Source organism: Gobius niger (genome assembly GCF_951799975.1).
Source record: "Gobius niger genome assembly, contig: SCAFFOLD_118, whole genome shotgun sequence".
In the NCBI taxonomy this organism is placed as follows: Eukaryota; Metazoa; Chordata; class Actinopteri; order Gobiiformes; family Gobiidae; genus Gobius; species Gobius niger.
In genome coordinates, this window is record NW_027639279.1 from 40,354 (window position 1) to 67,153 (window position 26,800).

General features: G+C 42.0%; 1 protein-coding gene across 1 annotated transcript; it reads right to left on the reverse strand.

Moving 5' to 3' along the window:
• Nucleotides 1-6,082: 6,082 nt before the first annotated feature.
• On the reverse strand, nucleotides 6,083-15,332 carry LOC306982635 (caveolae-associated protein 4a-like; the record flags this gene model as incomplete). The annotated part of the gene is made up of 2 exons (XM_079583102.1): nucleotides 6,083-6,619; nucleotides 14,985-15,332. 2 exons carry the CDS (start codon nucleotides 15,330-15,332, stop codon nucleotides 6,083-6,085), a joined length of 885 nt encoding a protein of 294 aa, XP_079439228.1.
• Between the last annotated feature and the right edge of the window lie 11,468 nt (nucleotides 15,333-26,800).

A 26,800-nucleotide genomic window follows, 5' to 3' on the forward strand; every position in this document is an offset into this window, starting at 1 on the left:
TAAACGTCTGTGTCGACTGAATAATGTTTTAAATATAACCATTCTGCATTTAAAAGAACTTATATTTGAGCAGCTTCCTGGTTGTAGCTACGCCGCGGCGGAGTGATCTGCTCAGTTACCGGATCTACAGTCGTTTGTTTACCTGCGGCCGCATCACTACACATGGAATTCACAAAGAGCTTTCTACAAATCAGATATGGCAACGTTTGAAGAGGTTTTTAATGCAGGCTACTAGTTACCATAGACATGCACTAGCCTAGCACTAGCCTAGCACCACTAAACTCTTCAAATATAAGGACTGCATGAATTAAAACATATATATCTCCAGAAATCAACAAAACTGGTGGAAGATTGGGCCCTAAATGTGCAAATGTTTTCCCTGATCATTATAACAATGAGCCAGTCTTTAAAACGGCTCTTACGGCCTTGGTGGAGCATCTACTTCACTGACTATTGAGATATTTGTCTGTTCAAGAGTGTAATAATAATAATAATAATCTGCTTTTGTCGTTTTCCGTGTGTTAAAAGTGTTGAAACAAAAGAATTAAAAAAGGGCAAACTCCAAAATGAGTGAAACCTTTATTTTTTTTCCGTCAGGACAAACACAAACGGGCCATGCAGCACTCGCGCTAACGCTAACTCCTAAAACGCCCTTCAGGGGTTCATCCACGCCCAGAGTCCAGCCCCTCTGTGAGTCCCAAAGAGTCCATCAAACTCACAAAGAAATAAGATCTAAATGAAACACTAAAGCCAAAAGACACTGGCACCGCGACCCCCACGACCTCCGCGACCCCCATGACCCCCACGACCCCCACGCGGCGGGAATCTCAGCCTCACAGCACGAGTTTGGAGTCAGACAGGAGCGGATGTTGTAGTTTTGTCGACTTTAAACCCCCCGATAAACAACGAAAGGTTTGCTCTGGCCTGTCGCGATAACAAATTTGAAGTTCGATATATTGAGGCAGGAAAGTATCGTGATAAACGATATTATTGACCCTAACGATACTCAGGCCTAAAACTCTCCCCTTTGTTCTAAAAGTGCAGAATCATGTCCTATAAAACCACACGAGCTGCAGTAAACATGAAATATGATGAAACTCACTTTGCTTCAGTTAGAAATCCAAGTTAAGACGATAAATGTTGAACCCAAACATGTATCTGTTATTTATTGAACGACGATGAAGAAAAATAAGACTTTTTATTCAGAAATGGGCGACAAAATCTAAATGATGGAGCCAGATTCAAATGTATGGTTTTATTTGGTTGATATTTCAGTATCAGAGATTTCAGAAGGTCACGGGTTCAATTCCCACCTGGATGGGGCCTCTCTGTGGAGTTTGCATGTGGAAAGATGAAAAAATCTTTACAGGTAACGCCGAATTTACACCACATACGGCGTCAGAGCAGCTAAAGCTACGCGTGTGAGTCTCTGCTTGGGCTCATTCTGCCTATAACATGGGTGAGTAATAACATTTCTCATGCCTGCATATTCTTCACGTTGTCTTTGTAAAGTTTGTGTTGAGCATCGTAACGTGTGCTGTGCTTCGCCACTTCCACAATCAACTTTTCGTCATCCATCACAAACACAAGGATGCTGCGTGTGTTGTGCAGTGTTAATTTTGACAACATGTTTTATTTTAGTTTAAGTCTTTTGAATAAAATGTAATTTAATTTTAGTCGAGATTTAGTAAAAAAAAAAACGTTTCAATTTTGGTCTAGTTTTAGTCGACTAAAATTGAGACTAATTTAGTCGACTTTGCATTTATAATATTGATTCTAATCATGTTTAATGTTGTTCCTCTGCTTCATGTTTCTGCTCCACATGAACAAAACTCAGAGCTGATCCTTTGGCAGAGAATTTACATGATCTGAGGCTCTTTCAGACGCTCAATAGAAGTTTGGATGATTTTAGTCTCTCCCTTTCATTTTTATTTAGTCTTATTTTAGTCGACTCAAATACCTGGACATTTTAGTTACAGTTTTAGTCTCATGAGAAACTTTTAATTTAGTTTTAGTCCAATTTTAGTCGGAAAAAATATCACTTTGACTAAAATTAAAACTAAACATTTTCGTCGTCCATCACAAACACAGGGATGCTGTGTGTTGTGAACTTGGAAAAATCAACAGCACTTATTTTGACAGGGTGTCGGAAGTTTACTTTGAAAGACTGTACCATTTTCCCGTCTAAAATTCCGGAGTTTGCCGCGTACACGCGTCCGAATTACAACTCCATTCTAGTTTAGGCGCAGCCTCGCGTCAACACGCCCGTCCGACACGCGAATAACAACGCTGCTGTAAACATCATGATAGGTGAGAGTGGAACAAAGTGACGCTCGTGAGCTGCGCGACAACGCTTACGCTGTCATTCCTCTGGTGTAAGATTTAACCCACCAAACACGAGTGCACGGGGGCGCTCACACATTAAAGGGATGTTTCAGGATTTTTCACATAGGGCCTCATTTCCTAGTTATACAGAGATTTTTTTGTTTTTTTTTGTATTTCGTTTTGTTTTGTTTCATTTTTTTTTCTTATATTTGATGCGTTTCGTGGCGCTAGGCTAGTGCATGTCTATGGTAACTAGTAGCCTGCATTAAAACCAGTCTGACCCAAATCACTTATAACACCAGGCTACCCATATATATATATGCGCTCCATTACATCTGCTGTGTTAGTACATCTCCAGAGAACCTGCCGATCCTTCTGGGTGGGGAGGTGAAATATGAGATCTAGCATGTGTGTGTGTTATTATTATTAGTTTTTTTGTATTGTTTATTTATTATTTTATTATTAATATCATTTTGTTTGATCTGATCGCATCTACTCTGCTGTTTCTGTCCATTTTTTCTTGGACATGATCTTGAGGACCCCCATGAAAACGAGATGATTCATCTCACGGGGCTGATCCTCCGATAAAATGTTCATAAAATAAAATAAAATACAAATGTCTGTGTCGAAAGAATAATTTTAATCATTTTGCATTTAAAAGAAGTGGTTGTATAAGCTACGGCGGAGTGATCCGTTAGAAAATAGTCCCTCAAAATGTATTCCAAACATGATTCTATATGAAACTGTGGAGCGGATCAGACTGTTTTAAATGCAGGCTACTAGTTACCATAGACATGCACTAGCCTAGCTCTAGCCTAGCACCACTAAACCCTTCAAATATAAGAACTGGATGAATGTAAAATAAATATATCTCCATAAATCAGCAACACTCTGGATAACTAGATCCTGAAATCCTCTCTTCAGCCTCGGCTCTTAGATCCTCCTCTGGATAAGGACACGTGGATATAAAGCAAGTATTTGTGAATGAACCCGGCGTTTTTGGCGCCATGTTGGAGTTACTTCCTGTAAATCTCCAGCTCCTCGCACAGGCATCGTGCAGAGTTTAGTCTTGTTTGTGATGTTCGTTCGACCACCGTGGGAAAAATCAATATTCTCGCCTTCCTGAGCTCCTGTAAACTCCAAATACTCCTTTAACAATAGGATTTTTTAAATCTATTTCCCAACAGAACAAGGCGGTTTTAAGCTAGTTTATTCAAAGACAGAATATTATCTCCAGAATCCCCTCTGAGAAATGTGTGCCTGGGAAACGATCCTTAAGGCGAGACCCGGCAGGTGAAAGTATTGATTTTCACGCAGTGGTGGAAGTGGAGATTTGTATCTGTTTTCCTCCCTTTACATCTTAGTTTTCATGTCAGATATAAAAATGATGATGTTTATTTTATGATGTTTTGTCTGCGAGGTGGAGGTAACCAGGAAGTAGAAAGGCCGTCTTTCCCGCGGGTTTTCATTCATAAATATTGACAGATTTGACATCCACGTGTCCTGCTAAGGGGCCCCGTGATGACGCTTTCGCCCAAATATGGTGTTTTTCCTCCTACGAGACGCCGGAGCGGAAAAGTGGAAGAACGGGCCGAGCATGCGCACTCGCTACAAAACTTCAGGGCTGGTTTTCTCTGAATGAGAGAAGCCGCACTCGGGCAGAGCCTGAGCCCTTATAGAAGCTCCCACAGACTCCAAACTTTACAGGCTGAGACACAACAATGTTTTGAAGGTTTTTTCAGAGGGATTTTTTAATATCTAATTCCAAACCTGATTTATTCAGCTTTGAAACCAAAAAAACAGGCTGAGTTTTTACAGATTTTTTCACTGATGATTAGTTTATTGAAAAACTAAACAAAATATCCAAAATCCCTCTGAAAAAATCTTAGTCACTAATATGTCAATAAAATAAAACCATAACATTTAATCTGGCTCAATTCATTATCTTGATTTGCCCAAAAATATAGGCAATTTTAATGCTCAAAACGCCTTATTTTTTTGTGAAAACATAAAATGCAATACATTTTTTTCTCATATTTATATCTGTGATTTTCAGCAAAAGTTTCAAATTGACGTCTCTACATTTACTTATTTTCCCTGTTCACCTGCCGTGTCTCGCCTTAAACCAGGGCCTCGGTGAAGACTTTTCAATGAATAAACCAAAACGTCTCCAAAACTACAACACATCATCACACTCCTCTGAAAAAGCCTCTGGGGGGTCGATGCAGCGCCGCGTTAGCACCAAAGATAAACTTCTTACAAACACACGACATTCGGGCTTCAAACATGGCCGACACCGGTTTCTCTTCCGTCTCCCTCGTATTGCACACGCTCCATCTCCGCACACGCTAAAGTCACTCCCGCTTCCGGAACATTCATTCTGTTCGGTGGATTCTCTTCCCCTGCGAGTCCAAACATAATCAAACAACAGGACCGATGATGCTCGTCTCTCTGCTCCTTTACATTTTAAATAAATACAAATGAAGTGAGTTGGTGTCGTGCCAGAAAAAGCCGCCCCTGTGAACCCATGAGGAGCTACATGACTACATAAGGAACTACTTAAAGCTACAGTTTGATTCTAAACTCTAAAGGGGAGGGGCCAGAGCACTGACAAAAGTAAACTCCAGCTTTAAAGACATCTCTACTGAGGCTTCGTTGCTAAGGGGGTGCATTTCCTGTCACGACACCGGTGTGAAAAGTCTCAGAACTCCACAAACTGCTTATTAGCCGGCTGAAAATATGGTTTGACCCCCAAAAAAAATTGCTACAAAAGGTTTTTCAGTGGTTTTCTGTAGTGTCAGGTGAGCTTATTAACATACTAAAAGTCTACCACAATCTGACCACTGGAAAGGTCTCATTTTCAAGATGGCGTCCAAGAGGGTGGCGAGATCCTCCTTTATTATTCATCCTAGACAAGTCATTCTGGTGTCTAACCCCATGTTTTGGGGGTCTAGGAATCCAATGGGTTTGTCCAAATTGTAGTCACATGATCACATAATTGTATAATAGAAATCATGGACAAACACTCTATATATTAACATTAGCGAGATTGTCACGGCAACGGCACACATTTTCAACGCAGCCTCACATCGCTTCCCAGAGGCTAAGCTGGGCATGGATGGGCTCGTTTTAAAGCCCCGCCCCTCTTCTTCCCAACGCAATAAAAGTCTCTACGACATTTACTCGCGGAGATATTCACTAAAGTCTGCGAGGTGAGCGAACACCCTGACATGGTTTTAGCCTCTCTGTTAGCTTATCTTTTTATCAACTAGCATTAGCGTTTGCCGTGACAGACTCGCTAATGTTAATATAGAGTATTTGTCCATGATTTCTATGATACAATTATGTGATCATGTGACTACAATTTGGACAAGCCCATTGGATTCCTAGACACCAAAATGATGAATAATAAAGGAGGATCTTGCCACCCTCTTGGACGCCATCTTGAAAATCAGACCTTTCCAGTGGTCAGATTTTGGTAGACTTTTACTATGTTAATAAGCTCACCTGATACTACAGAAAACCACTGAAAAACCTTTTGTAGCAATTTTTTTGGGGTCAAACCATATATGCACTCGGCTATATTTAGTCCAGAAAAACAAAACTAAAAACTGTGGGGTCCGGTGTGAGTCCTGCTGCTGTGGCGCAGACGTGGATCCTCCTCCTCCTCAGATCCACTCGTTATGATCGTTATGAGACAGTAAAGGTTGAGACAGTGGGAGAAGCTCCTCCTCCTCCTCTGCTCAGTCCGGTCCGTTTACGACAGCTGCTTCATGTCGTACATGGGGACCTCAGACTCCTCGGCCTTGCCCTCTCCGGCCGCCTCCGGACTCCCCTTTCGGCCTTTAGGGGGCGCTACGGGCTCCGCAGGCTCCGCCCCTCCCTCGGCGCCCTCCTGGCCCTCCGCCACCGTGCGCTCCTTCTTCAGGGTGAGCTTCTCCTTCAGCTTCTCCCCGGACTGCTTGAGGCGCTCCCCGCTCTGCCGGATCTTCTCGCGGCGCTCGGCCGTCACGATGCGCTCGCCCAGCTTGTTGACCTTGGTGCCCAGGTTCTCGCGGGTTTTGCTGAGGTTCTCCTTGGAGAAGGTGTGTTTGAAGCTCTCGATGCGCGTCAGGCCGCTCTTCTTCATCCGGGCGGCGGACGAGGAGTCGGCCTCCTCCACCACCATGTACTCCTCGTCAGACTCCGGCGGCAGCTCGAACTTATCGGGCTCCACGTCACGCCGCGGCGTCGCTCCGGCGTCGCCCTCGGCAGGCTCGCTCCCCGCCGCCACAGACTTCAGCTCCTGCTCGCCCTGAGGAGACACACAGGGTTAGCGGCGACCAGTGGTTTCGCTCGGGATCGTTTCTCTCCTTCATTTTGGAGGACAGGGTTGAAAAAAGCAATTTTTATCCTTCATCAATTAATCTCTCATTTTAAATAAATGTTTTTATATATATATATATATAGGCTGCATGTTATTTATGTTAGTACAAATATGAGATTGCAGGATAAATGGAGCTAAACTAAACCTGATCTGAACAGTCTTGGTACATTTTGCAGCAGAAATGTGCATAAACTCGTGTGTAAAAGTCTCAGAGGAGACGACTTTCAGAGTCACCTGCTCCTCGATATCAAGGCTCAGATTACGCTCATACAAATGTAAAGTGGAGCTCATTATTTGCATTTTTTTCAATTTTAACGGAATGTAAAGGTGCGTTCACACCAAACGCGGCAAAGCGTCAGGTTTACATTGAAAATACATGGATTTTGTGTAATTATACTTTGTAGTGGAACACTTCACGTAACCATATTTAAATAGGGAAAACGTGGAAGAGCTTGGTAGCTTCTATCTTGACCTGTTTTGGAGCTATAGAGGAGAGAGAGAGAGGCTAAATGCTAACGCCGTCTGCGCTGTGTTTACGTGACTGAAGGCACGGGGAAGATCAGACAGGTCCTGAAGAACTCGTCACAGCTCAGGTAAGAACATCTCTCAGTGTGTAGAAACAGTGGCCTGTTCCTTTAAGTAAATGTCTCAGGTCTCAATTACCAAACCTGCACAAAAGCCTTTAGAAGTTCAGCCAAAGACTTCAACACTCGTCCCACAGCACAAAGTTTATGGAATTACAATAAAGAACAATAAATCTACTCATTCAAATCCAAATGAAGGAGAAAAAGGATTTTAACTGGACTCAAACTCATGACCCGGTGATTCATTCTGCTTCCGTGTACTTTAATCCGTAGAGTTTGTGCTAATCAGGAAGAGCTGCTTTACTTTCTCTGAATAAAGAGTTCATGTTGGATGTGCTGGAGGCCGTGTTCCTCAGCTGCTCTTTAACGTGAGGGTCGCTCCAGACTCGCGTCCACTCCCACAGAGAGGACCCCGTTAGCCGCTAGCGCTCACGGCTCCAGAATTAAAGCCGCAGCTGTTTGAGCGTCTCAGCTAATCTTAGCGTGAGCTCTCAGCGGCGGAGCTCACGTTACACGGACCACATGTGCACCAGCACACGCCACACGCTAAAAAAAGCAGCCGGGAACTTTCTGTGACGGATGAACCTCCAACCAGGAGCAGCGTGTGGATAATAATGTGTTCTAATGAGTCATACGGTGGAGCTCTGAGGGACCAGGATTAGACCCGGACTGTTCTCCACATGCACTGCTGCTTCCTCTGACTCAGCTACAGACAAACTCAGCTGTTTCCTGTGTCTGCAAACCAAAACATGCACAATAGACCACTCCTCCAGCCAAACCGAGCTCCAGATCTGGAAACCATGGAAATCAAGCCAACAACCTCTAGTTAAAGCTGCTTTAACTAGAGGTTGTTGGCTTGATTTCCATCACCGATACTCTGGGTTTGTACCGATACTCTGGGTCTCTGCCGATACTCTGAGTTTCTACTGATACTCTGGGTTTGTACAGATACTCTGGGTTTCTACAGATACTCTGGGTTTGTACAGATACTCTGGGTTTGTACTGATACTCTGGGTTTCTACAGATACTCTGGGTTTCTACAGATACTCTGGGTTTGTACTGATACTCTGGGTTTCTACAGATACTCTGGGTTTCTACAGATACTCTGGGTTTGTACCGATACTCTGGGTTTCTACAGATACTCTGGGTTTGTACCGATACTCTGGGTTTCTACAGATACTCTGGGTTTCTACAGATACTCTGGGTTTGTACCGATACTCTGGGTTTGTACCGATACTCTGGGTTTCTACTGATACTCTGGGTTTGTACTGATACTCTGGGTTTCTACTGATACTCTGGGTTTCTACTGATACTCTGGGTTTGTACTGATACTCTGGGTTTGTACTGATACTCTGGGTTTGTACTGATACTCTGGGTTTCTACAGATACTCTGGGTTTCTACAGATACTCTGGGTTTGTACAGATACTCTGGGTTTGTACAGATACTCTGGGTTTGTACTGATACTCTGGGTTTCTACAGATACTCTGGGTTTCTACTGATACTCTGGGTTTCTACAGATACTCTGGGTTTCTACTGATACTCTGGGTTTCTACTGATACTCTGGGTTTCTGCAGATACTCTGGGTTTGTACTGATACTCTGGGTTTCTACAGATACTCTGGGTTTCTACAGATACTCTGGGTTTCTACAGATACTCTGGGTTTGTACCGATACTCTGGGTTTCTACTGATACTCTGGGTTTGTACTGATACTCTGGGTTTCTACAGATACTCTGGGTTTCTACAGATACTCTGGGTTTCTACAGATACTCTGGGTTTGTACTGATACTCTGGGTTTCTACTGATACTCTGGGTTTCTACAGATACTCTGGGTTTGTACTGATACTCTGGGTTTGTACCGATACTCTGGGTTTGTACTGATACTCTGGGTCGATACTCTGGGTTTCTACTGATACTCTGGGTTTCTACCGATACTCTGGGTTTGTACTGATACTCTGGGTTTGTACTGATACTCTGGGTCGATACTCTGGGTTTGTACTGATACTCTGGGTTTCTACAGATACTCTGGGTTTCTACCGATACTCTGGGTTTCTACCGATACTCTGGGTTTCTACAGATACTCTGGGTTTGTACAGATACTCTGGTTTTCTACTGATACTCTGGGTTTGTACTGATACTCTGGGTTTGTACCGATACTCTGGGTTTGTACCGATACTCTGGGTTTGTACCGATACTCTGGGTTTCTACAGATACTCTGGGTTTCTACCGATACTCTGGGTTTGTACCGATACTCTGGGTTTGTACAGATACTCTGGGTTTCTACCGATACTCTGGGTTTGTACCGATACTCTGGGTTTCTACTGATACTCTGGGTTTCTACCGATACTCTGGGTTTGTACCGATACTCTGGGTTTGTACCGATACTCTGGGTTTGTACTGATACTCTGGGTTTCTACAGATACTCTGGGTTTCTACAGATACTCTGGGTTTGTACCGATACTCTGGGTTTCTACAGATACTCTGGGTTTCTACAGATACTCTGGGTTTCTACAGATACTCTGGGTTTCTACAGATACTCTGGGTTTCTACCGATACTCTGGGTTTGTACCGATACTCTGGGTTTGTACCGATACTCTGGGTTTGTACCGATACTCTGGGTTTCTACTGATACTCTGGGTTTCTACAGATACTCTGGGTTTCTACAGATACTCTGGGTTTCTACAGATACTCTGGGTTTCTACAGATACTCTGGGTTTCTACAGATACTCTGGGTTTGTACCGATACTCTGGGTTTCTACAGATACTCTGGGTTTCTACAGATACTCTGGGTTTCTACAGATACTCTGGGTTTCTACAGATACTCTGGGTTTCTACAGATACTCTGGGTTTGTACAGATACTCTGGGTTTCTACAGATACTCTGGGTTTGTACAGATACTCTGGGTTTCTACTGATACTCTGGGTTTGTACTGATACTCTGGGTCGATACTCTGGGTTTGTACCGATACTCTGGTTTCTACCGAGTATGAAGATACAACAATTGAACTGAGTCTCAGCCAGTTCAGTTACAGCGGCCATCTTGTTTCCACTATGAAAAAACGGACATAATTAGTTTAATTTTAAACCTATAAAGCAAACATTTCCTGTGACGTGATATCAAGTCAAACTACACATATAGAGCAAATTTCATGAGAAAATCTAATTTCATGTTGAAGATATTTCATTTTATGTGACAACAGTACATGGATGGAAATGAGCCATTTCAGTAACATTCACAGATTAAATTTAATGTAATTTATTTATGCTTTAACTGATGAAGATGGAATGTTGCACACTTTCTGAGGTTGATATAGTGTATATATTATTTCAGAAAATCTGGTATCGTTTTGAAGATACAACAATTGAACTGAGCATAAGCCAGTTCAGTTATGGCGGCCATCTTGTTTCCACAATGAAAGAACTGACATAATTTGTTTATTTTATTAAATCTATAAACCTAAGCTTTCCTGTGAAGTGAGATAATGTCAGACTACACATAGAGTGCACATTTCATGAGAAAATAGTGCATGATTTAAGGTGCGACTTTTTGGTAAACATTCTCTTCTCGTTTCTTCAATAAAAAACAAACGAAGGCGATGCGTGAGTGGCATATTCATGAAATATGTTCCCAACATCTTATATTAACATAAAAACAAGGTTTCCCCTAACATTCCGGAACCACAAAAGTGTTAACGGAGCCTTTTCAGATTTCTTTTTTACTAGACTATGAAACAAAAGTGCAGATCTACGGAGCCTCATCTCTGCTGCTGGATCCTCTGGAGAAGCTAAATGGCTCTGCAGATGAAGAAGGACCTTTCCTCTGATGGTATGAATGTCCTCAGTGAGTTTTGAAGAAGCAGGTGTAAAGTAGCCTCGTACAAGGGCTTTTCCACCAAGGTGTTGGTTCAGAGCTGGTTCTGGTGCCGGGTTGGTTCCAGACTGACTTGGTTTTTGGGAAGTCAACATAAAACATGGATAGTAACATCTCACTACAGCCACTTCTGGTTAGAAAATACAGAAACATAAGTTTATGTTTCAGTCACAGCAGCCGTTAACATTTTAATTTCTTCTTTCTAACTCTTGTTTTAGCTGAAGAGCATAAAGCAAAACAACAGTTTCCTCCACAGACACTGTTTCTCCAGGAAGTTCTAAGCACAAACTAACTCATATTGATTGTTTGTTGGAGGAGAGAGCCACGCCCCCAGCCGCTGACATCACTGCTGCTCGTTTCTTGGTCCAGGTGAAATCTGGTTCCCGACCGGCACCAGATTTTGGAACCAAGAGACAGCGTTTTTCCAGTGGAAAAAGAAAGAACCGGAACTGGAACTGGCCCAGAACCAGCACTGGGAACCAGCTTGGTGGAAAAGAACCTGCACTGTGGTGAACCTGCAGCCTGGAGCCAGATTCAGGGATGTTTTTTGGGGACTTGAAAATGTGACAAATATTTGACCAAAAAAAATGACAAAAATGTGACAAAAAATGGACGAAAAAATGACAAAAAATGACCAAAAAATGACAAAAAAATTACAAAAATCTGACAAAAAAATACAAAAAAATTACAAAAAAATTACAAAAATCTGACAAAAAAATACAAATAAATTACAAAAAAAATACAAAAAATGTGATAAATATTTGACAAAAAAATTACAAAAATGTGATAAAAAATGGGGGGAAAAATGACAAAAAATTACAAAAATATTACAAAAAAAATTACAAAAAAAAAAAAAAAATTACTAAAAAAATTACAAAAATCTGACAAAAAAATACAAATAAATTACAAAAAAAATACAAAAAATGTGATAAATATTTGACAAAAAAATTACAAAAATGTGATAAAAAATGGGGGGGAAAATGACAAAAAATTACAAAAATATTACAAAAAAATGACAAAAAATGTGATAAATATTTGACAAATAAATTACAAAAATCGGATAAAAAATTTACCAAAAAATTACAAAAAATTACAAAAAAATGACAAAAAAGTTACAAAAAAGAGTTGAATACCCAACAAAAAAATGGAAAAAAAATGTGATGACGTGAGGAAAAAGATCCTCTGGGTTCAGGCGGGAGTTAAGAGGTTAAGAGCAGGTGTAAAGTAGCCTCGTAGTGAACCTGGAGCCAGATTCACTTGATCCAAATCCAGTCCGATACTCTGTGAAAGCCTCCTGATCCTGATCCTGATCCTGAATATCAGCCCTAATATCCTCAAAACTCCAACAGCACAAATGTCCTGCTCCATATCAGCCTCAGCTCTGACCCATAAAAGAATCACCAGCCTCTCAAACCATAATGGGTGTGTTTTGATTTGATATATGTTCTTTCGAGGGGACATTCTGTTCATCAGCAGAGCTTCTCATTCACAAATGCAAACCTCCAGATCAGAAAACCTGACTCATCGTAACCGCTTTAGCTGCTGACAGACGCTCACAGTCCTGGAGGGTCAAAGGTCACGAGCGAGCGACGTCACTGCGGTCCAGACTCCAGAGAGAGAGAGCGGAGTCTGGAGTCCAGCAGACCAGAACCAGGACTGACCCAGGTCCTGTTCTGCCGTGCTCTGGGTGGGCTCTTCAGGCGACAGAGTAACAGAGTAACCTTTCAGAGCCTGGATCTTCTCCAGCCCCAAAATAACCCACAACAGCTGCGGCCGAGGCCAAGCTGTAAAACTCTGAACCGGGACTTCACCAGCGCCCGCACGCTTTCAGACACTTTCATCATTAATGCTGCACCTCTGTGTTTGTGATAACGGCTATAAACCCCGTCGTGAAGCTGGACTAGACCAGGCTGGATCTAAAAATACATCAACAAAAGTCCCGGGTCTAAATCTGGTTCAGGCTCCAGATCTGACCTACATCTGAAACCTGGACTGTGGTTTCTTCAGCGCGGAGACGGAATGAATGAGCTGAACTTGTGATTCTGAGTTTCTGCTTCAGTTTAGTCAGTATTGGAGACTATTCGGAGACTGGAGTCGTCGCTGGTCACGGAGACGTCTCCAATACGTCCCAGTCTCGGTGAAAACGGACAGGTCGAGTGTTTGAGACCACGCCCACACGGAGACTTCCTGAACCTGTTCATTTTCACCCAGACCTGGAGACTCTTGATCTCCAGGAGACACATCGGAGACTCCGGTCTGACACCAGCCCCCAGTGAGGCCCTTTAGTCTCAGAAGTTTGAGAACCACTGCTGTTTAGCTCTAGACCACTTAGTTCCTCCTGGGTTAGTTCTGGCCCTGGGTTAGTTCTGGTCCTGGTTTAGTTCTGGTCGTGGGTTAGTTCTGGTCCTGGTTTAAGGCCTACAAGACGCGAGAACTTAGTTCTCGCACCCAGAGCTGCCGAACAGTTCGGCAGGTCTCGCTGACGCATCAGCTCAGCAGAACTTTGTTCGGCAGGGCTGCGAGAACTCTGGCTGTGATTGGCTGGATTTTTTGGGGGGAAGTGGGAAGCGAGAATCCAATGTTTACTTCCTAAAACCGGTGCGGAAAACGGAGACAACATGGCTAGTTTTGCGGCGCCGCTCGCGGCAGTAAAACACTTCGCTGAAGGACAAGGACACACACATGGCAACAAAGTCCTGGAGAGAAACACACGGACGTAATAAACCAGAGATGAGGCTAAACATGAAGTCAATCTTCAAAATGTTTGCAATATCGTGACTGATACATTTTATAATAGTTTGAACTCAAATAGCTCGTTTTATTTCGGTCATTCCTTGTTGGTTTTGGCTGAAAAAGGGGGCGTGGCCGTTCTGCAGAAACACGTCTTGTGGAGAAAGAAATGTCAGAGCTCAGACCAACTTTGTTCTCGTCTTGTGGAGCATGAAGAGGCCTTTAGTTCTGGTCCTGGGTTAGTTCTGGTCCTGGGTTAGTTCTGATCCTGGGTTAGTTCTGGTCCTGGGTTAGTTCTGGTCCTGGTTTCTTATTGGTTGGTATGGAGCCCTCTCCCTGTTCTCCTGCTGAGGTTCTGGAGAAGTCAAATGTTCTGATGCCCCTGAGCTTGGTTCCTTGTTCGTTTAACCTCTTTAGTCCCACCTGAACCGAGCACATTTTCTCCAGTTTGGCTTTACCCAAATCTAAAAGCTTCTAGAAAATAAGTGCCAACATAGAAATGAAAACGAGATGTAAACAAACGAAAAAGTTACAAAAACGCCATAGAACACTTACAAGAAAGTGGCAAAAAAAATGGCCAAAAAAGCAGGAAAAAAAAGTTCACAAATCAAGAAAAAATGTTCAAAAAATTGTCTTTTTTCTTCTTTTTTTTTAAAGCAGAAAAAACTGGTTGAAAAAATGTTCATAAAATGGTCAAAAAAAAGCAAAATAAAAAGCAGAAAATATGTTCAAAAAATTGTCAATAAAAATGTTAAAAAGCAGAAAAAAATGGTTAAAAAAAAAGCAGGAAAAAATTGTCAAAAAAGTTTAAAATAAAAATAATAAGAAAAAAGGCTAAAAAAAACAGGAAAAAAATGTTCAAAAAGCAGAAAAGAAAACAGAAAAAAATGTCAAAAAAAACTGAAAAAAAAATGGTCAAAAAACCCAACAAAAAGCTGGAAAGTGTGACATAAATCGAGCACAGAAAGTGTCACCGTGATAACGACACAGTCTATCTCACAGATGAGGCACAGAGGCCGACAGCCTGAACTCTCCACTGTCTCCAGTCAAGAAGCTTTCAGATTTGGGGAAAGCTGAACATTATGGCGTGAGTGAAGCGGTTAAACTGACCTGGTAGATGACGACTCTGAACTTGTTCTTGGCGAGGAGGTCCCCCTGCGTGGCCTCCACCTTCTTGACGCGCACGTTCTGCGTCTCCACGCGCACACGCACGTCCTTGATGTGGCGCGACACCTTGCGTGTTTTCTCCAGCAGCCGCGTGACGGTGGAGCTGGTGTTGGCGTGTTCGTTGGTCAGTTTGATCACGTCCGACTGGATGCTCTTCACCGTGGTCTCCAGCTCCGCCTGCCGCTCCTCCATCCGGGTCTGCGCGGCCTGCACCCCGTCCACCAGGGCGGCGACGCGCTCCAGCAGCACCATCACCCCGCCCGCCTCGTCCCCCGACGCCTTCTCCGCCATCGGGACAGAGCACGGCGGCCGACTGAGGAGGCGCTACGTCCGAGAGAGTCTGCGGCGGCGAGGAGGAACGATCAGGAGGAAGATCAGGAGGAAGATCAGGAGGAACGATCAGGAGGAACGATCAGGAGGAAGATCAGGAGGAGAGTTCAGAAGAAGAAGAAGAACAGGGAGGTCAGAGATGGAAAGACCAGAGTAAGTCCAGCCCGGTGCAGAGCCGAGTGTGATCTCCTCAGAATGACAGAGGCAGCAGCTCTGACCCAGGCTGAAGTAACACGACCCCCACAGCCCGGGGGGAGGGGCTCCAACAGGGGGAGGGGCCTCAGCAGTGCTCATGAGGGAGGGGCTTCAGCAGTGCTCACGAGGGAGGGGCTTCAGCAGGGGGAGGGGCTTCAGCAGTGCTCATGAGGGAGGGGCTTCAGCAGTGCTTACGAGGGAGGGGCTTCAGCAGTGCTCATGAGGGAGGGGCTTCAACGGGGGGAGGGGCTTCATAGGGCTGGACGATCTGGCAAAAAAAATAATCACATTTTTTTTTTCTCATTGATTGATCTCGATTTTCGATTGGATTTTATTTTGTTCAGAGCAAAATAAATACATGTTTCTGATTCATGAAGTTAGTTTCATACAAACCTCAGCTCAGACAAAAACAAATACTTTCCTCACAAAAATCTTCCATTGTTTCTTCCAAACTCCAAAAGTCTGGGCTCTGACGATTATAAAGTCCCGTGACGATTATTGAGATACAGAAGTAAATTTTGATGAATTTCCCAGCCTTGATATGTTTTTTATTTAAACAGGACAGAGCACAGTTTAACATTGACCAAAAGCAAAGATGCACCAGGTCATTGCAGCGACGCCTTGAATCATTTTAAAAGTAAGAAAACATTAGTGTAGAATATTAGGTTTTTATAATTCAGAATCCGAGACAGCCGTGACAGAGCCTGGGTTTCTGATCAACTGCCCCGGGACGACTTCACATACAACATATAAACGTGACAGGATCATAAACGGGACCTCGTGTGTGTCTACATATGTCATGTGACGTCTGCAGGCGACATTAGGAGCTCGCCTGCGCAGGCTCAGTGCAAAACAACTGGAAAACTGTGTTGTCCTCGCACCACGATTGACACGCTTTTGTTTGTCACTTTTTAGCTGGATTTTTGTCTCTTTTTTTTTTGCTGGATTTTTGTCACTTTTTTTTTGCTGGATTTTTGTCTCTTTTTTTTTGCTGGATTTTTGTCACTTTTTTGCTGGATTTTTGTCACTTTTTTGCTGGATTTTTGTCACTTTTTTGCTGGATTTTTGTCACTTTTTTGCTGAATTTTTGTCACTTTTTTGCTGAATTTTTGTCACTTTTTTGCTGAATTTTTGTCACTTTTTTGCTGAATTTTTGTCACTTTTTTGATGGATTTTTGTCTTTTTTTTTGCTGGATTTTTGTCACTTTTTTGCTGGATTTTTGTCACTTTTTTGCTGAATTTTTGTCACTTTTTTGCTGGATTTTTGTCACTTTTTTGCTGGATTTTTGTCACTTTTTTGTTGGATTTTTGTCACTTTTTTGCTGGATTTTTGTCACTTTTTTGCAGGATTTTTGTCACTTTTTTGCTGGATTTTTGTCACTTTTTTGATGGATTTTTGTCTTTTTTTTTGATAGATTTTTGTCACTTTTTTGATGGATTTTTGTCACTTTTTTGCTGAATTTTTGTCACTTTTTTGCTGAATTTTTGTCACTTTTTTGCTGAATTTTTGTCACTTTTTTGATGGATTTTTGTCTTTTTTTTTGCTGGATTTTTGTCACTTTTTTGCTGGATTTTTGTCACTTTTTTGCTGAATTTTTGTCACTTTTTTGCTGGATTTTTGTCACTTTTTTGCTGGATTTTTGTCACTTTTTTGTTGGATTTTTGTCACTTTTTTGCTGGATTTTTGTCACTTTTTTGCAGGATTTTTGTCACTTTTTTGCTGGATTTTTGTCACTTTTTTGATGGATTTTTGTCTTTTTTTTTGATAGATTTTTGTCACTTTTTTGATGGATTTTTGTCTTTTTTTTTGATAGATTTTTGTCACTTTTTTGATGGATTTTTGTCTTTTTTTTTGCTGGATTTTTGTCACTTTTTTGCTGGATTTTTGTCACTTTTTTGCTGGATTTTTGTCACTTTTTTGCTGAATTTTTGTCACTTTTTTGATGGATTTTTGTCTTTTTTTTTGCTGAATTTTCGTCACTTTTTTTGCTGGATTTTTGTCACTTTTTGTCAATTTTCATCCTCATTTTCTTCTCGTTTTTTGTGGCTGTTTTGAAGAAGCTTTCAGATTTGGAGAACAGGAGATGTTCAGGTGGGAGTTAAGAGGTGAAAGCTTAATAAATCCAGCATGTACCGTTTCTAAAGACTTGTAATGATTAGGACGGGGTTCCGTTAAACGATACCAGGTTGATATATATAAAAGTTTAGGCTCTGTCAGTGTTCATTTCAGGAGTGTATTTTCTTTTATGTGAAATATTATTTACAGTGACACAGTCTTCATAAGAGTAGATTCCATCAGTTTGAGGATCTGTTCTTTGGCCATAATCACCAAAAGTACATTTTTATCCAGTTTTTAGGATCAACCAATCACAGCTTTTGAAATGATGACTCAGACCTGGCAACGCAGTCGGCCTCACGACTCACTGAGACTGGAGCTTTTGTCCATCAGAATTCTCTCAGAATGTTCTCACTCCTGGGGCTGGACGGGGACTGAAAAACAGCCCTGGACTCTGACCAGCCTGGCCCAAATTAGCGTAATTGTGACACTTCCACAAATACACATGTTAACCTCTGACCCCCGCCTTAACAATAACGAGTGCATTTTCCCCAGTTCGGCTTTTTATTATTATTTTTTTGATCGGCATCATCAGCAAAAAGAGCGGGAAAGGCGGTCATAGAAACAGAAGCAAAATCATTCATATAAATAATAAATAATAATGGTCCCTGTAGTGGCTCATTTCAACAGCCACAGTGAGCCAGATGCGAAAGGTTTCTTACACTGAAGACCAGGGAGACGTAATCCAGTGAAGTCCATTTATTAGACAAAAATAAATAATGAACATTACATTCTCTTAGTAGCAACAGGTAGAAAATCTGTTTGCTCCCACACCTGAACTCAGCTCAACACTGATGACATCAGAGGTGTCTAAGTAATGGGAGTGACTTAGATTGAGGGCTTTTTTTACCTCTTTTAACGCTTTTACCTTTTAGCATTAGTCTTTTAAACTGTAGTTTTTAAGCTTAGCTTTTAGACTTTTAAACCTTTGCTGCTTTTTAACCAAAAAACTATTTAATATTTTTAACTTTAACTTAAAACGCTTTTTAGCATTTCAACTGCATTGGCTCTCACAGTCCCGGCCCCTAATGTTTAATTCTGTACAGATTAAGCATTATCAAAAACTCAAAATTGAGAGCTCTTTATCTTCATGGACACATTGTACATTGTAAACATAACATTATTGTAATTAGTCTTTCAGTCTTTGTTTTGGCTCTGATCTGCTTCCTGTAGCAGGCAGAGCTTGTTCACAGGTCTCTCCAGAGTACTGGACTTTGTCTTCAGCACCACTCTGCGTGCTAAACCTGTGGCATCAGGCAAAGTTTGGATGATTCTTCCCATAGTCCATGTGTTTCTGGGAGTTGTGTTGTCCATTATAAGCACCACGTCTCCTGTTTGTATGTTTCTTTTTTGTGCAGACCATTTCTGGCGTTCCTGGAGGAGAGGTATGTACTCACGAGTCCATCTGGTCCAAAAGAGGTTTGCAAGATATTGTACTTGCCTCCATCTTCGTCTTGAGTACAGATCGTTAGTGTTGAAAACTCCAGGAGGTAAATTAGGCTGTGTTTTCATCAGAAGTAAGTGGTTTGGTGTGAGTGGCTCAAGATCATGTGGACTGTCCGATAGTGTTGTTATTGGCCGGCCATTAATGATGCTCTCTACTTCACAGAGGAGTGTATGCAAACTGTCATCCGTGAGTGACTGTTCTTTCAGAAGGGCTGAAAGTATTTTGCGGACGGAGCGAATTTGCCTTTCCCATATCCCTCCTTGATGAGAGGCTGTTGGACTGTTGAAGATCCATGTTATGCCTTTTTGTTGCATGTTCTTTTCAATCTGTGACTGGTTCAGCTCTTTTAGTGCTGTTTTTAACTCTCTGTCAGCGCCAACAAGATTTGTGCCATTGTCCGAGCGTATGATTTCCACTTGTCCTCTTCTGCTGATGAATCTGCGAAGAGCATTAATGCAGGAGCTAGTGTCCAGACTGTCTGCAACCTCAATATGCACAGCTCTTGTAGTTAGACAGGTGAATAAGACGCCATACTTTTTGACTGTGACCCGGCCCCGTTTGACCTCAAAGGGTCCGAAGTAGTCCATACCCACATTCGTGAATGGCGGGTGATCTGGTATCAGGCGATCTTCTGGCAAACTAGCCATTTTCTGCTGTCCAGGCTGGCCATATAACTTTCTGCATACTATGCACTTCGACAGAAGTTTTCTGATTTTTGAAGTGACTTGAGGGATCCAATATTTTTGGCGTGACTTTGAGAGGACATAATTGCGCCCACAATGCCCAATCTTTTCATGTATGTCTTGAAGGATGAGAGCGGCAACTCTGGAGTGTTTGGAGAGGATTGCAGGGTGCTTACTGTGCTCTGGCATTGCTGCTTTCTTCAGTCGCCCTCCCACTCTGAGAATGCCTTGCTGCAGGACTGGGTCAAGTTTGTACAATTGACTGTTTCTTTTGACTTGCTGATTTCTTTGCAGAGCCTGCAGTTCTTCATCGTACCACTGATGTTGGCTGTAGCGTATAAGTTCATTTTCAGCTTCTTGTAAGTCTTTTAAGGTGAGCTTTTCTTTGTGCAGTTTGTTCATGTACTGCTTCACTCCATGCTCCACCTGTTTCATTTGAAGACTGTGTTAGGGAAGTTCTTGTAATGTCTCTTGGTCTGGTGCTTGCAGGCTGTGGGCGTAGGCGTGGTTGTTGGGGTTGGGTAGGCCCAGGTAAAATCTGCGGCTGTTGAGTGTGTGCCTCTGCTTGTCCACTAGATGGCGCCATTGTGTTGGCATATTCCTTCATGCCGTCCATGCCAGCCTCCTCAAATTGACTGAGGACTTGTACCTGCGCCCTTTTCTCTGCTATTACGGTCTCCAAAGAAAGTTTTTCCAAACGGGCTGTTATTTGTGCTGTTTCAATCCCCATTTGCGCTGCAATACGCGCTTTTTGCAATTCAAGTTCTTGTTTTTCTGCCAGAAGTGCAGCCCTTTGTTCTAATGCGGCCAGGTTTGCAGTTTCTGTAGCGCAAACAGATGACCGTCTGGATGTTACAGAGGAGCACCCAGACTCTGACGCCGCCCTTGATGCTCTTGGCCCGATATCAAAATCACTGTAACCATCCCCATGAGCCTCGTTTAGCTCACTGTCTTCAACTATTATGTCCTTTTTGTGAGTACCTATCCATTCATTGGTCTCATCCACAAAGTCATTAATGTAGCTCAGTTTTGGTTTGTACCAAGTTTCTGCATCCAAAAGTCTTTCCTCTGGACTTAGCACTTGTCCAATTTGAAAAGTTAGATCCATGAATTTGCATATCACATCAGTCAACTGCTGCATAATTTCTGTCACTTTGTCAACATTAGCAGAGTCTTTCCTTAGTTTTTCAACTTCATTTTTCTTTCTTGTGATATGTCCCAAAACTCCTCTTCTTGAATGCATTAATCTGTGTAGCTTTTCCTCCAATGCTTGTTCAGCTTGTTTACTCACTCGGTCTGTTGACTCCATGACTTTTGGGTCTATGTCTTTTTCATCCATTTGTCCGTCTGTATTGGTTTCTCCTGTTGCTCCTTCTTTTCCTTTATCTTCAGCCATTGTGCTCACAAAACAATCTGTGCGTAGATTGTACCAATGTGGGCTACTTCTTTATCCAAAGTCCTGGCTTTGATCTGGATAAGTTGCAGGAAAACAGCTGATTGAGTATTTGTAATCCACGGTAGAATCAAAGCTCACACAGTCTTTATCATTGTCCATTCATAAATTCACCTCCACTGAGATCAAAGGCTTGAATCCTCCATAGAATGTTGTAGTCACTTGTCCTTAGCAGTCTTCGTGGCTACACAGGCTTCAGGCCTTGCATTGTCTTGAGACTGGAGGAGATTTTCTACTAATGTAGTGGCTCATTTCAACAGCCACAGTGAGCCAGATGCGAAAGGTTTCTTACACTGAAGACCAGGGAGACGTAATCCAGTGAAGTCCATTTATTAGACAAAAATAAATAATGAACATTACATTCTCTTAGTAGCAACAGGTAGAAAATCTGTTTGCTCCCACACCTGAACTCAGCTCAACACTGATGACATCAGAGGTGTCTAAGTAATGGGAGTGACTTAGATTGAGGGCTTTTTTTACCTCTTTTAACGCTTTTACCTTTTAGCATTAGTCTTTTAAACTGTAGTTTTTAAGCTTAGCTTTTAGACTTTTAAACCTTTGCTGCTTTTTAACCAAAAAACTATTTAATATTTTTAACTTTAACTTAAAACGCTTTTTAGCATTTCAACTGCATTGGCTCTCACAGTCCCAAAATTGAACCTTGTGGCGCATCATCAGTGTTAATTTCGTCGACTAAAATATTTAGTCTTAATTTTAGTCAAAGTGTTATTTTTGTGACTAAAATTGGACTAAAACTAAATTAAAAGTTTCTCATGAGACTAAAACTCTGACTAAAATGTCCAGATATTTTAGTCGACTAAAATCAGACTAAATAAAAAGGAAAAGGAGAGACTAAAATCATCCAAACTTGTATTGAGCGTCTGAAAGAGCCTCAGATCATGTAAATTCTCTGCTAAAGGATCAGCTCTGAGCTTTGTTCACGTGGAGCAGCTCCATGAAGCAGAGGAGCAACATTAAACATGATTATAATGAATATTATCAATGCAAAGTCCACTCAATTAGTCTTAAATTCAGTCGACTAAAACTAGACTAAAATTGAAACGTTTTTTTTTGACTAAAATGAAATTACATTTTAGTCAAAAGACTAAAACTAAACTAAAATATGTTGTCAAAATTAACACTGTACACCATACTCCACGGAATTCTTTTTAGATTCATGTTTTTTTTATACTGGTCTCTGTATGGTCTCTGTATGGTCTCTGTATGGTCTCTGTATAGTCTCTGTATGGTCTCTGTATGGTCTCTGTATGGTCTCTGTATGGTCTCTGTATGGTCTCTGTATGCTCCCTGTTTGGTCCCTGTTTGGTCCCTGTATGGTCTCTGTATAGTCTCTGTATGGTCTCTGTATGGTCTCTGTATGGTCCCTGTATGGTCTCTGTATAGTCTCTGTATGGTCTCTGTATGGTCTCTGTATGGTCTCTGTATGGTCTCTGTATAGTCTTTGTATGGTCCTTGTATAGTCCCTGTTTGGTCCCTGTATGGTCTCTGTATGGTCCCTGTATGGTCTCTGTATGGTCTCTGTATGCTCCCTGTTTGGTCCCTGTTTGGTCCCTGTATGGTCTCTGTATGGTCCCTGTGTGGTCTCTGTGTGGTCTCTGTATGGTCTCTGTATGGTCTCTGTATGGTCTCTGTATGGCCCCTGTATGGTCTCTGTATGGTCTCTGTATGGTCCCTGTATGGTCTCTGTATGGTCTCTGTATGGCCCCTGTATGGTCTCTGTATGGCCCCTGTATGGTCCCTGTATAGTCCCTGTATGGTCTCTGTATGGTCCCAGTATGGTCCCTGTATGGTCCCTGTATGGTCTCTGTTTGGTCTCTGTATGGTCCTTGTATGGTCTCTGTATGGTCCTTGTATGGTCCCTGTATAGTCCCTGTATGGTCTCTGTATGGTCCCAGTATGGTCCCTGTATGGTCCCTGTATGGTCTCTGTTTGGTCTCTGTATGGTCCCTGTATAGTCCCTGTATGGTCTCTGTATGGCCCCTGTATGGTCCCTGTATAGTCCCTGTATGGTCTCTGTATGGTCCCAGTATGGTCTCTGTATGGTCCCTGTATGGTCTCTGTTTGGTCCCTGTATGGTCTCTGTTTGGTCTCTGTATGGTCCCTGTATGGTCTCTGTATGGTCCTTGTATGGTCCCTGTATGGTCCCTGTATGGTCTCTGTATGGTCTCTGTATGGTCTCTGTATGGTCCCTGTATGGTCTCTGTATGGTCCTTGTATGGTCCCTGTATGCTCCCTGTATGGTCCCTGTATGGTCTCTGTATGGTCCCTGTATGGTCCCTGTATGGTCTCTGTATGGTCTCTGTATGGTCTCTGTATGGTCCCTGTATGGTCTCTGTATGGTCCTTGTATGGTCCCTGTATGCTCCCTGTATGGTCCCTGTATGGTCTCTGTATGGTCTCTGTATGGTCTCTGTATGGTCTCTGTATGGTCTCTGTATGGCCCCTGTATGGTCTCTGTATGGTTTCCGGTAGGGTCAGTGAAAAGAGGCTTTGAAACAGTGGATAATTTAACTTTATTGATCTACGACACTAAACGACAGGTCATGCATCATCATCATCATCATCACAGCTACAGTAAACGTCCCGCCTCTCAGCGACGGGCTCCAGCTTATCGTCTCCTACGGTAAAAACAGCCAAAGACAGACACAGTACCAGCATTTACATCGGCGACCAGCAGGGGGCGGCGGGCGGAGCCAACGGAAAGTGCACGAAAAAGAGAGAGATCGGTACAAAGGTCTGAGAATCGTTTGTGAAAGGATTTATAAACATGGCGTCGGGATTAAACATTATATATAAAAATGTTGTTTCTTTTCTTCGATGTTTTATTAGGAATGGGCGGATCGTTACCACAGTATTGATATATCGATACCAAACGGCTACTTTCTAAGAATCGAATAAGTTTGTTTTTTACACTGGCTTATAGCGCCCTCTTGTGGCGCGTGTCATTGTTGCGGTTCTGCTGATGAGGACGTTGAGCTGTAAGTGTCATGGCCGCCTCTTACTGTCGTTTGGCTTCACATAAGTTTGATTTGTTTATTTTAAGTAAATATGTTTAAATATTAGTTTTCATTGATACTGTAAAAAAACAAACGTTAGCATGTGTAGTAACTGTTGTTAGCTAGTGAGGACAGAACAAAAGTATTATATTATTATAGTAGAAACTATTTAAAAAAAACTCTTTAATCTCTTAACTCCCGCCTGAACCGTGAGGATCTTTTTCCTCACAGCATCAGATTTTTTTCCCAGCAGTTTTTTTGTTGGTGTTCCAATCATTTTTGTAACTTTTTTGTCATTTTTTCTCATTTTTGTCTCATTTTTGTCATTTTTTCGTCAAATTTTTATTACATTTTTTGTCACATTTTTGTCATTTTTTCGTCCAATTTTTATCACATTTTTGTCATTTTTTCGTCAATTATTTATCACATTTTTGCCACATTTTTGCCACATTTTTGTCACATTTTGTCATTTTTTTGTCATTTTTTTTCACATTTTTTTTCACATTTTTTGTAATTTTTTGGTCAAATTTTCATCAAATTTTTGTCACATTTTGTCATTTTTTCGTCGAATTTTTTTGTCATTTTGTCTTCAATTTTGTGTCAATTTCTTGTGACATTTTTGTGACATTTTTGCCACTTTTTCATCAATTTTTCGTCATTTTCTTTGTCACATTTCCATCATTGTTTTTGTCTCAGTTCTGTCCCTATTTTCACAGCTTTTTTCCACAAGCTTTTGGACAGGGAAAACTCGGTTCAGGTGGGAGGTCAGGGGTTAATCGGCACTTCCGGTTTAGCGGAGACAATGCTAACGGCGCAGCTACGCTAACCCCAGAAGCAGTGACTTTAGCAAATATCACTTTTTCAGCAGCAGGTGCGGCATTTTTGCCTAACAAGTCTGAGAGATAAGTCTGTTCAGTCACTCTCTGCGGAGTTTCACAAATATTGACGGTTGTTTTAAAGAGTTTTTAACGTTTTTTTCCCCTCGCATATTAGCCGTTATGCTAGGACACTGCAGCCGTTTCCATGGTAACGATAAACAACTGAGCCGGAACTACTTTCAGCTAAGGTAATGTCATTTTAAATCACCCATTGATTACATAAAATAGCCAGTTTTAGAAAAGTATATTGATTGAAGTACAGTAAAAAATGCAGTATCGCCCATCCCTAGTTTTTAAGCCCAATTTTTTGCCCCGTTTTCACACCATTTTTTTTTGTTTTACTAATATTTCCTCAATTTCCCCCCATCTTACACACATTATTGCTCTGTTTTCTGGTTCTAGACGCCACGTATTTTAGTATCGGGAAAAAGTATCGTTTAAAGCAGCACTATGCGACTTTTAATGCGGGAAAAAAAGCTGATATTTTCGTGCTTATTTGACCTTGTAGTGTAAAGTATAAAGTGTAAAGTGTAAAGTAAAGACCACTCTTACATCGCTGGGTCACTACAAAGTCAAATAAGCACAAATATCAACTGTTTTCCCACATTTAAAGTCGAATAGTGCAGCTTTAAGCACCGGTAATGGGGGAAAAACTGTCTCTCAGTGACTCTCCGCCCACGATATGTTTCTCAACTATGTTTTTTTCTTTCAGTTTTGTGTCTTGTTTGGTTCATCCTCCGCACAGTTTGTCCCAGTCGTGGAATGTTCGCTCCTCCTTTCACGCGCGACGACGAAGCGAAACTTAAACGACTCTAAACGTTCATTTCCCACCGGGTTTTATGGCGTTTTTTTTCTTCCCTTTTTATATAAAAAATCTGCAAACACAAAAAAAAAAAACCCCGCCTCGTTTCTGTCGCCCCCCGCTGGTCACACGTGGAATCTTTAAATTAGCTTCAGTCAAACAAAAAACAAAACACATCTTAAACATCTTAAACCAGCATCCATTACCGGAATGGCATCAAAATGTAAAAACCATCGAGTTAAAATAATAATTATTACAAGGACATTAATATCACGTCTGTACAGGGTTTGAACCTTTAGTAAGAGTAGAAAAAACAGCATTATTTTGGTTTTTCGGTGCGTTTCTGTCATAACAAAATGTACAAAAAAACGAAGCTCCCCGTGAGACGCAGAGGCGAGGGGGGGGGGGGGCGGGGCTGGTCCCTGATTGGTCCGTGAGTCCGGCACAAAAACAAACAACAACAACAACGCGATTCTTCCGTGAAAAAAGGAAATCAAGTGTAAACAGATGAGGGACGTGTGGAGATACTGCGGTCCCCGACTTCAGGAGGGACGGGGGCGGCGGCTTTAAAAGGCCCCGCCCTCACCCAGCGCATCTCACACACTTCTGCTTTAAACAGGTCGAGAAGAGCGACAGAACGAGGAGGAGAAAGAAGAGAACCTGGAGCTCTGGGCTGAAGGGGGTGGAGCCTCTGGTCACGTGATGGACGGCTGAGGAGGCGAAAGGTAAGGAGCTCCTTCTACAGCAAACAGAGGCTACTTTAACCTCTTAAGGCGAGACACGGCAGGGGAAAGTAGAGAGAGATTTGTATCTATTTTCCTCCCTTTACATCTTAGTTT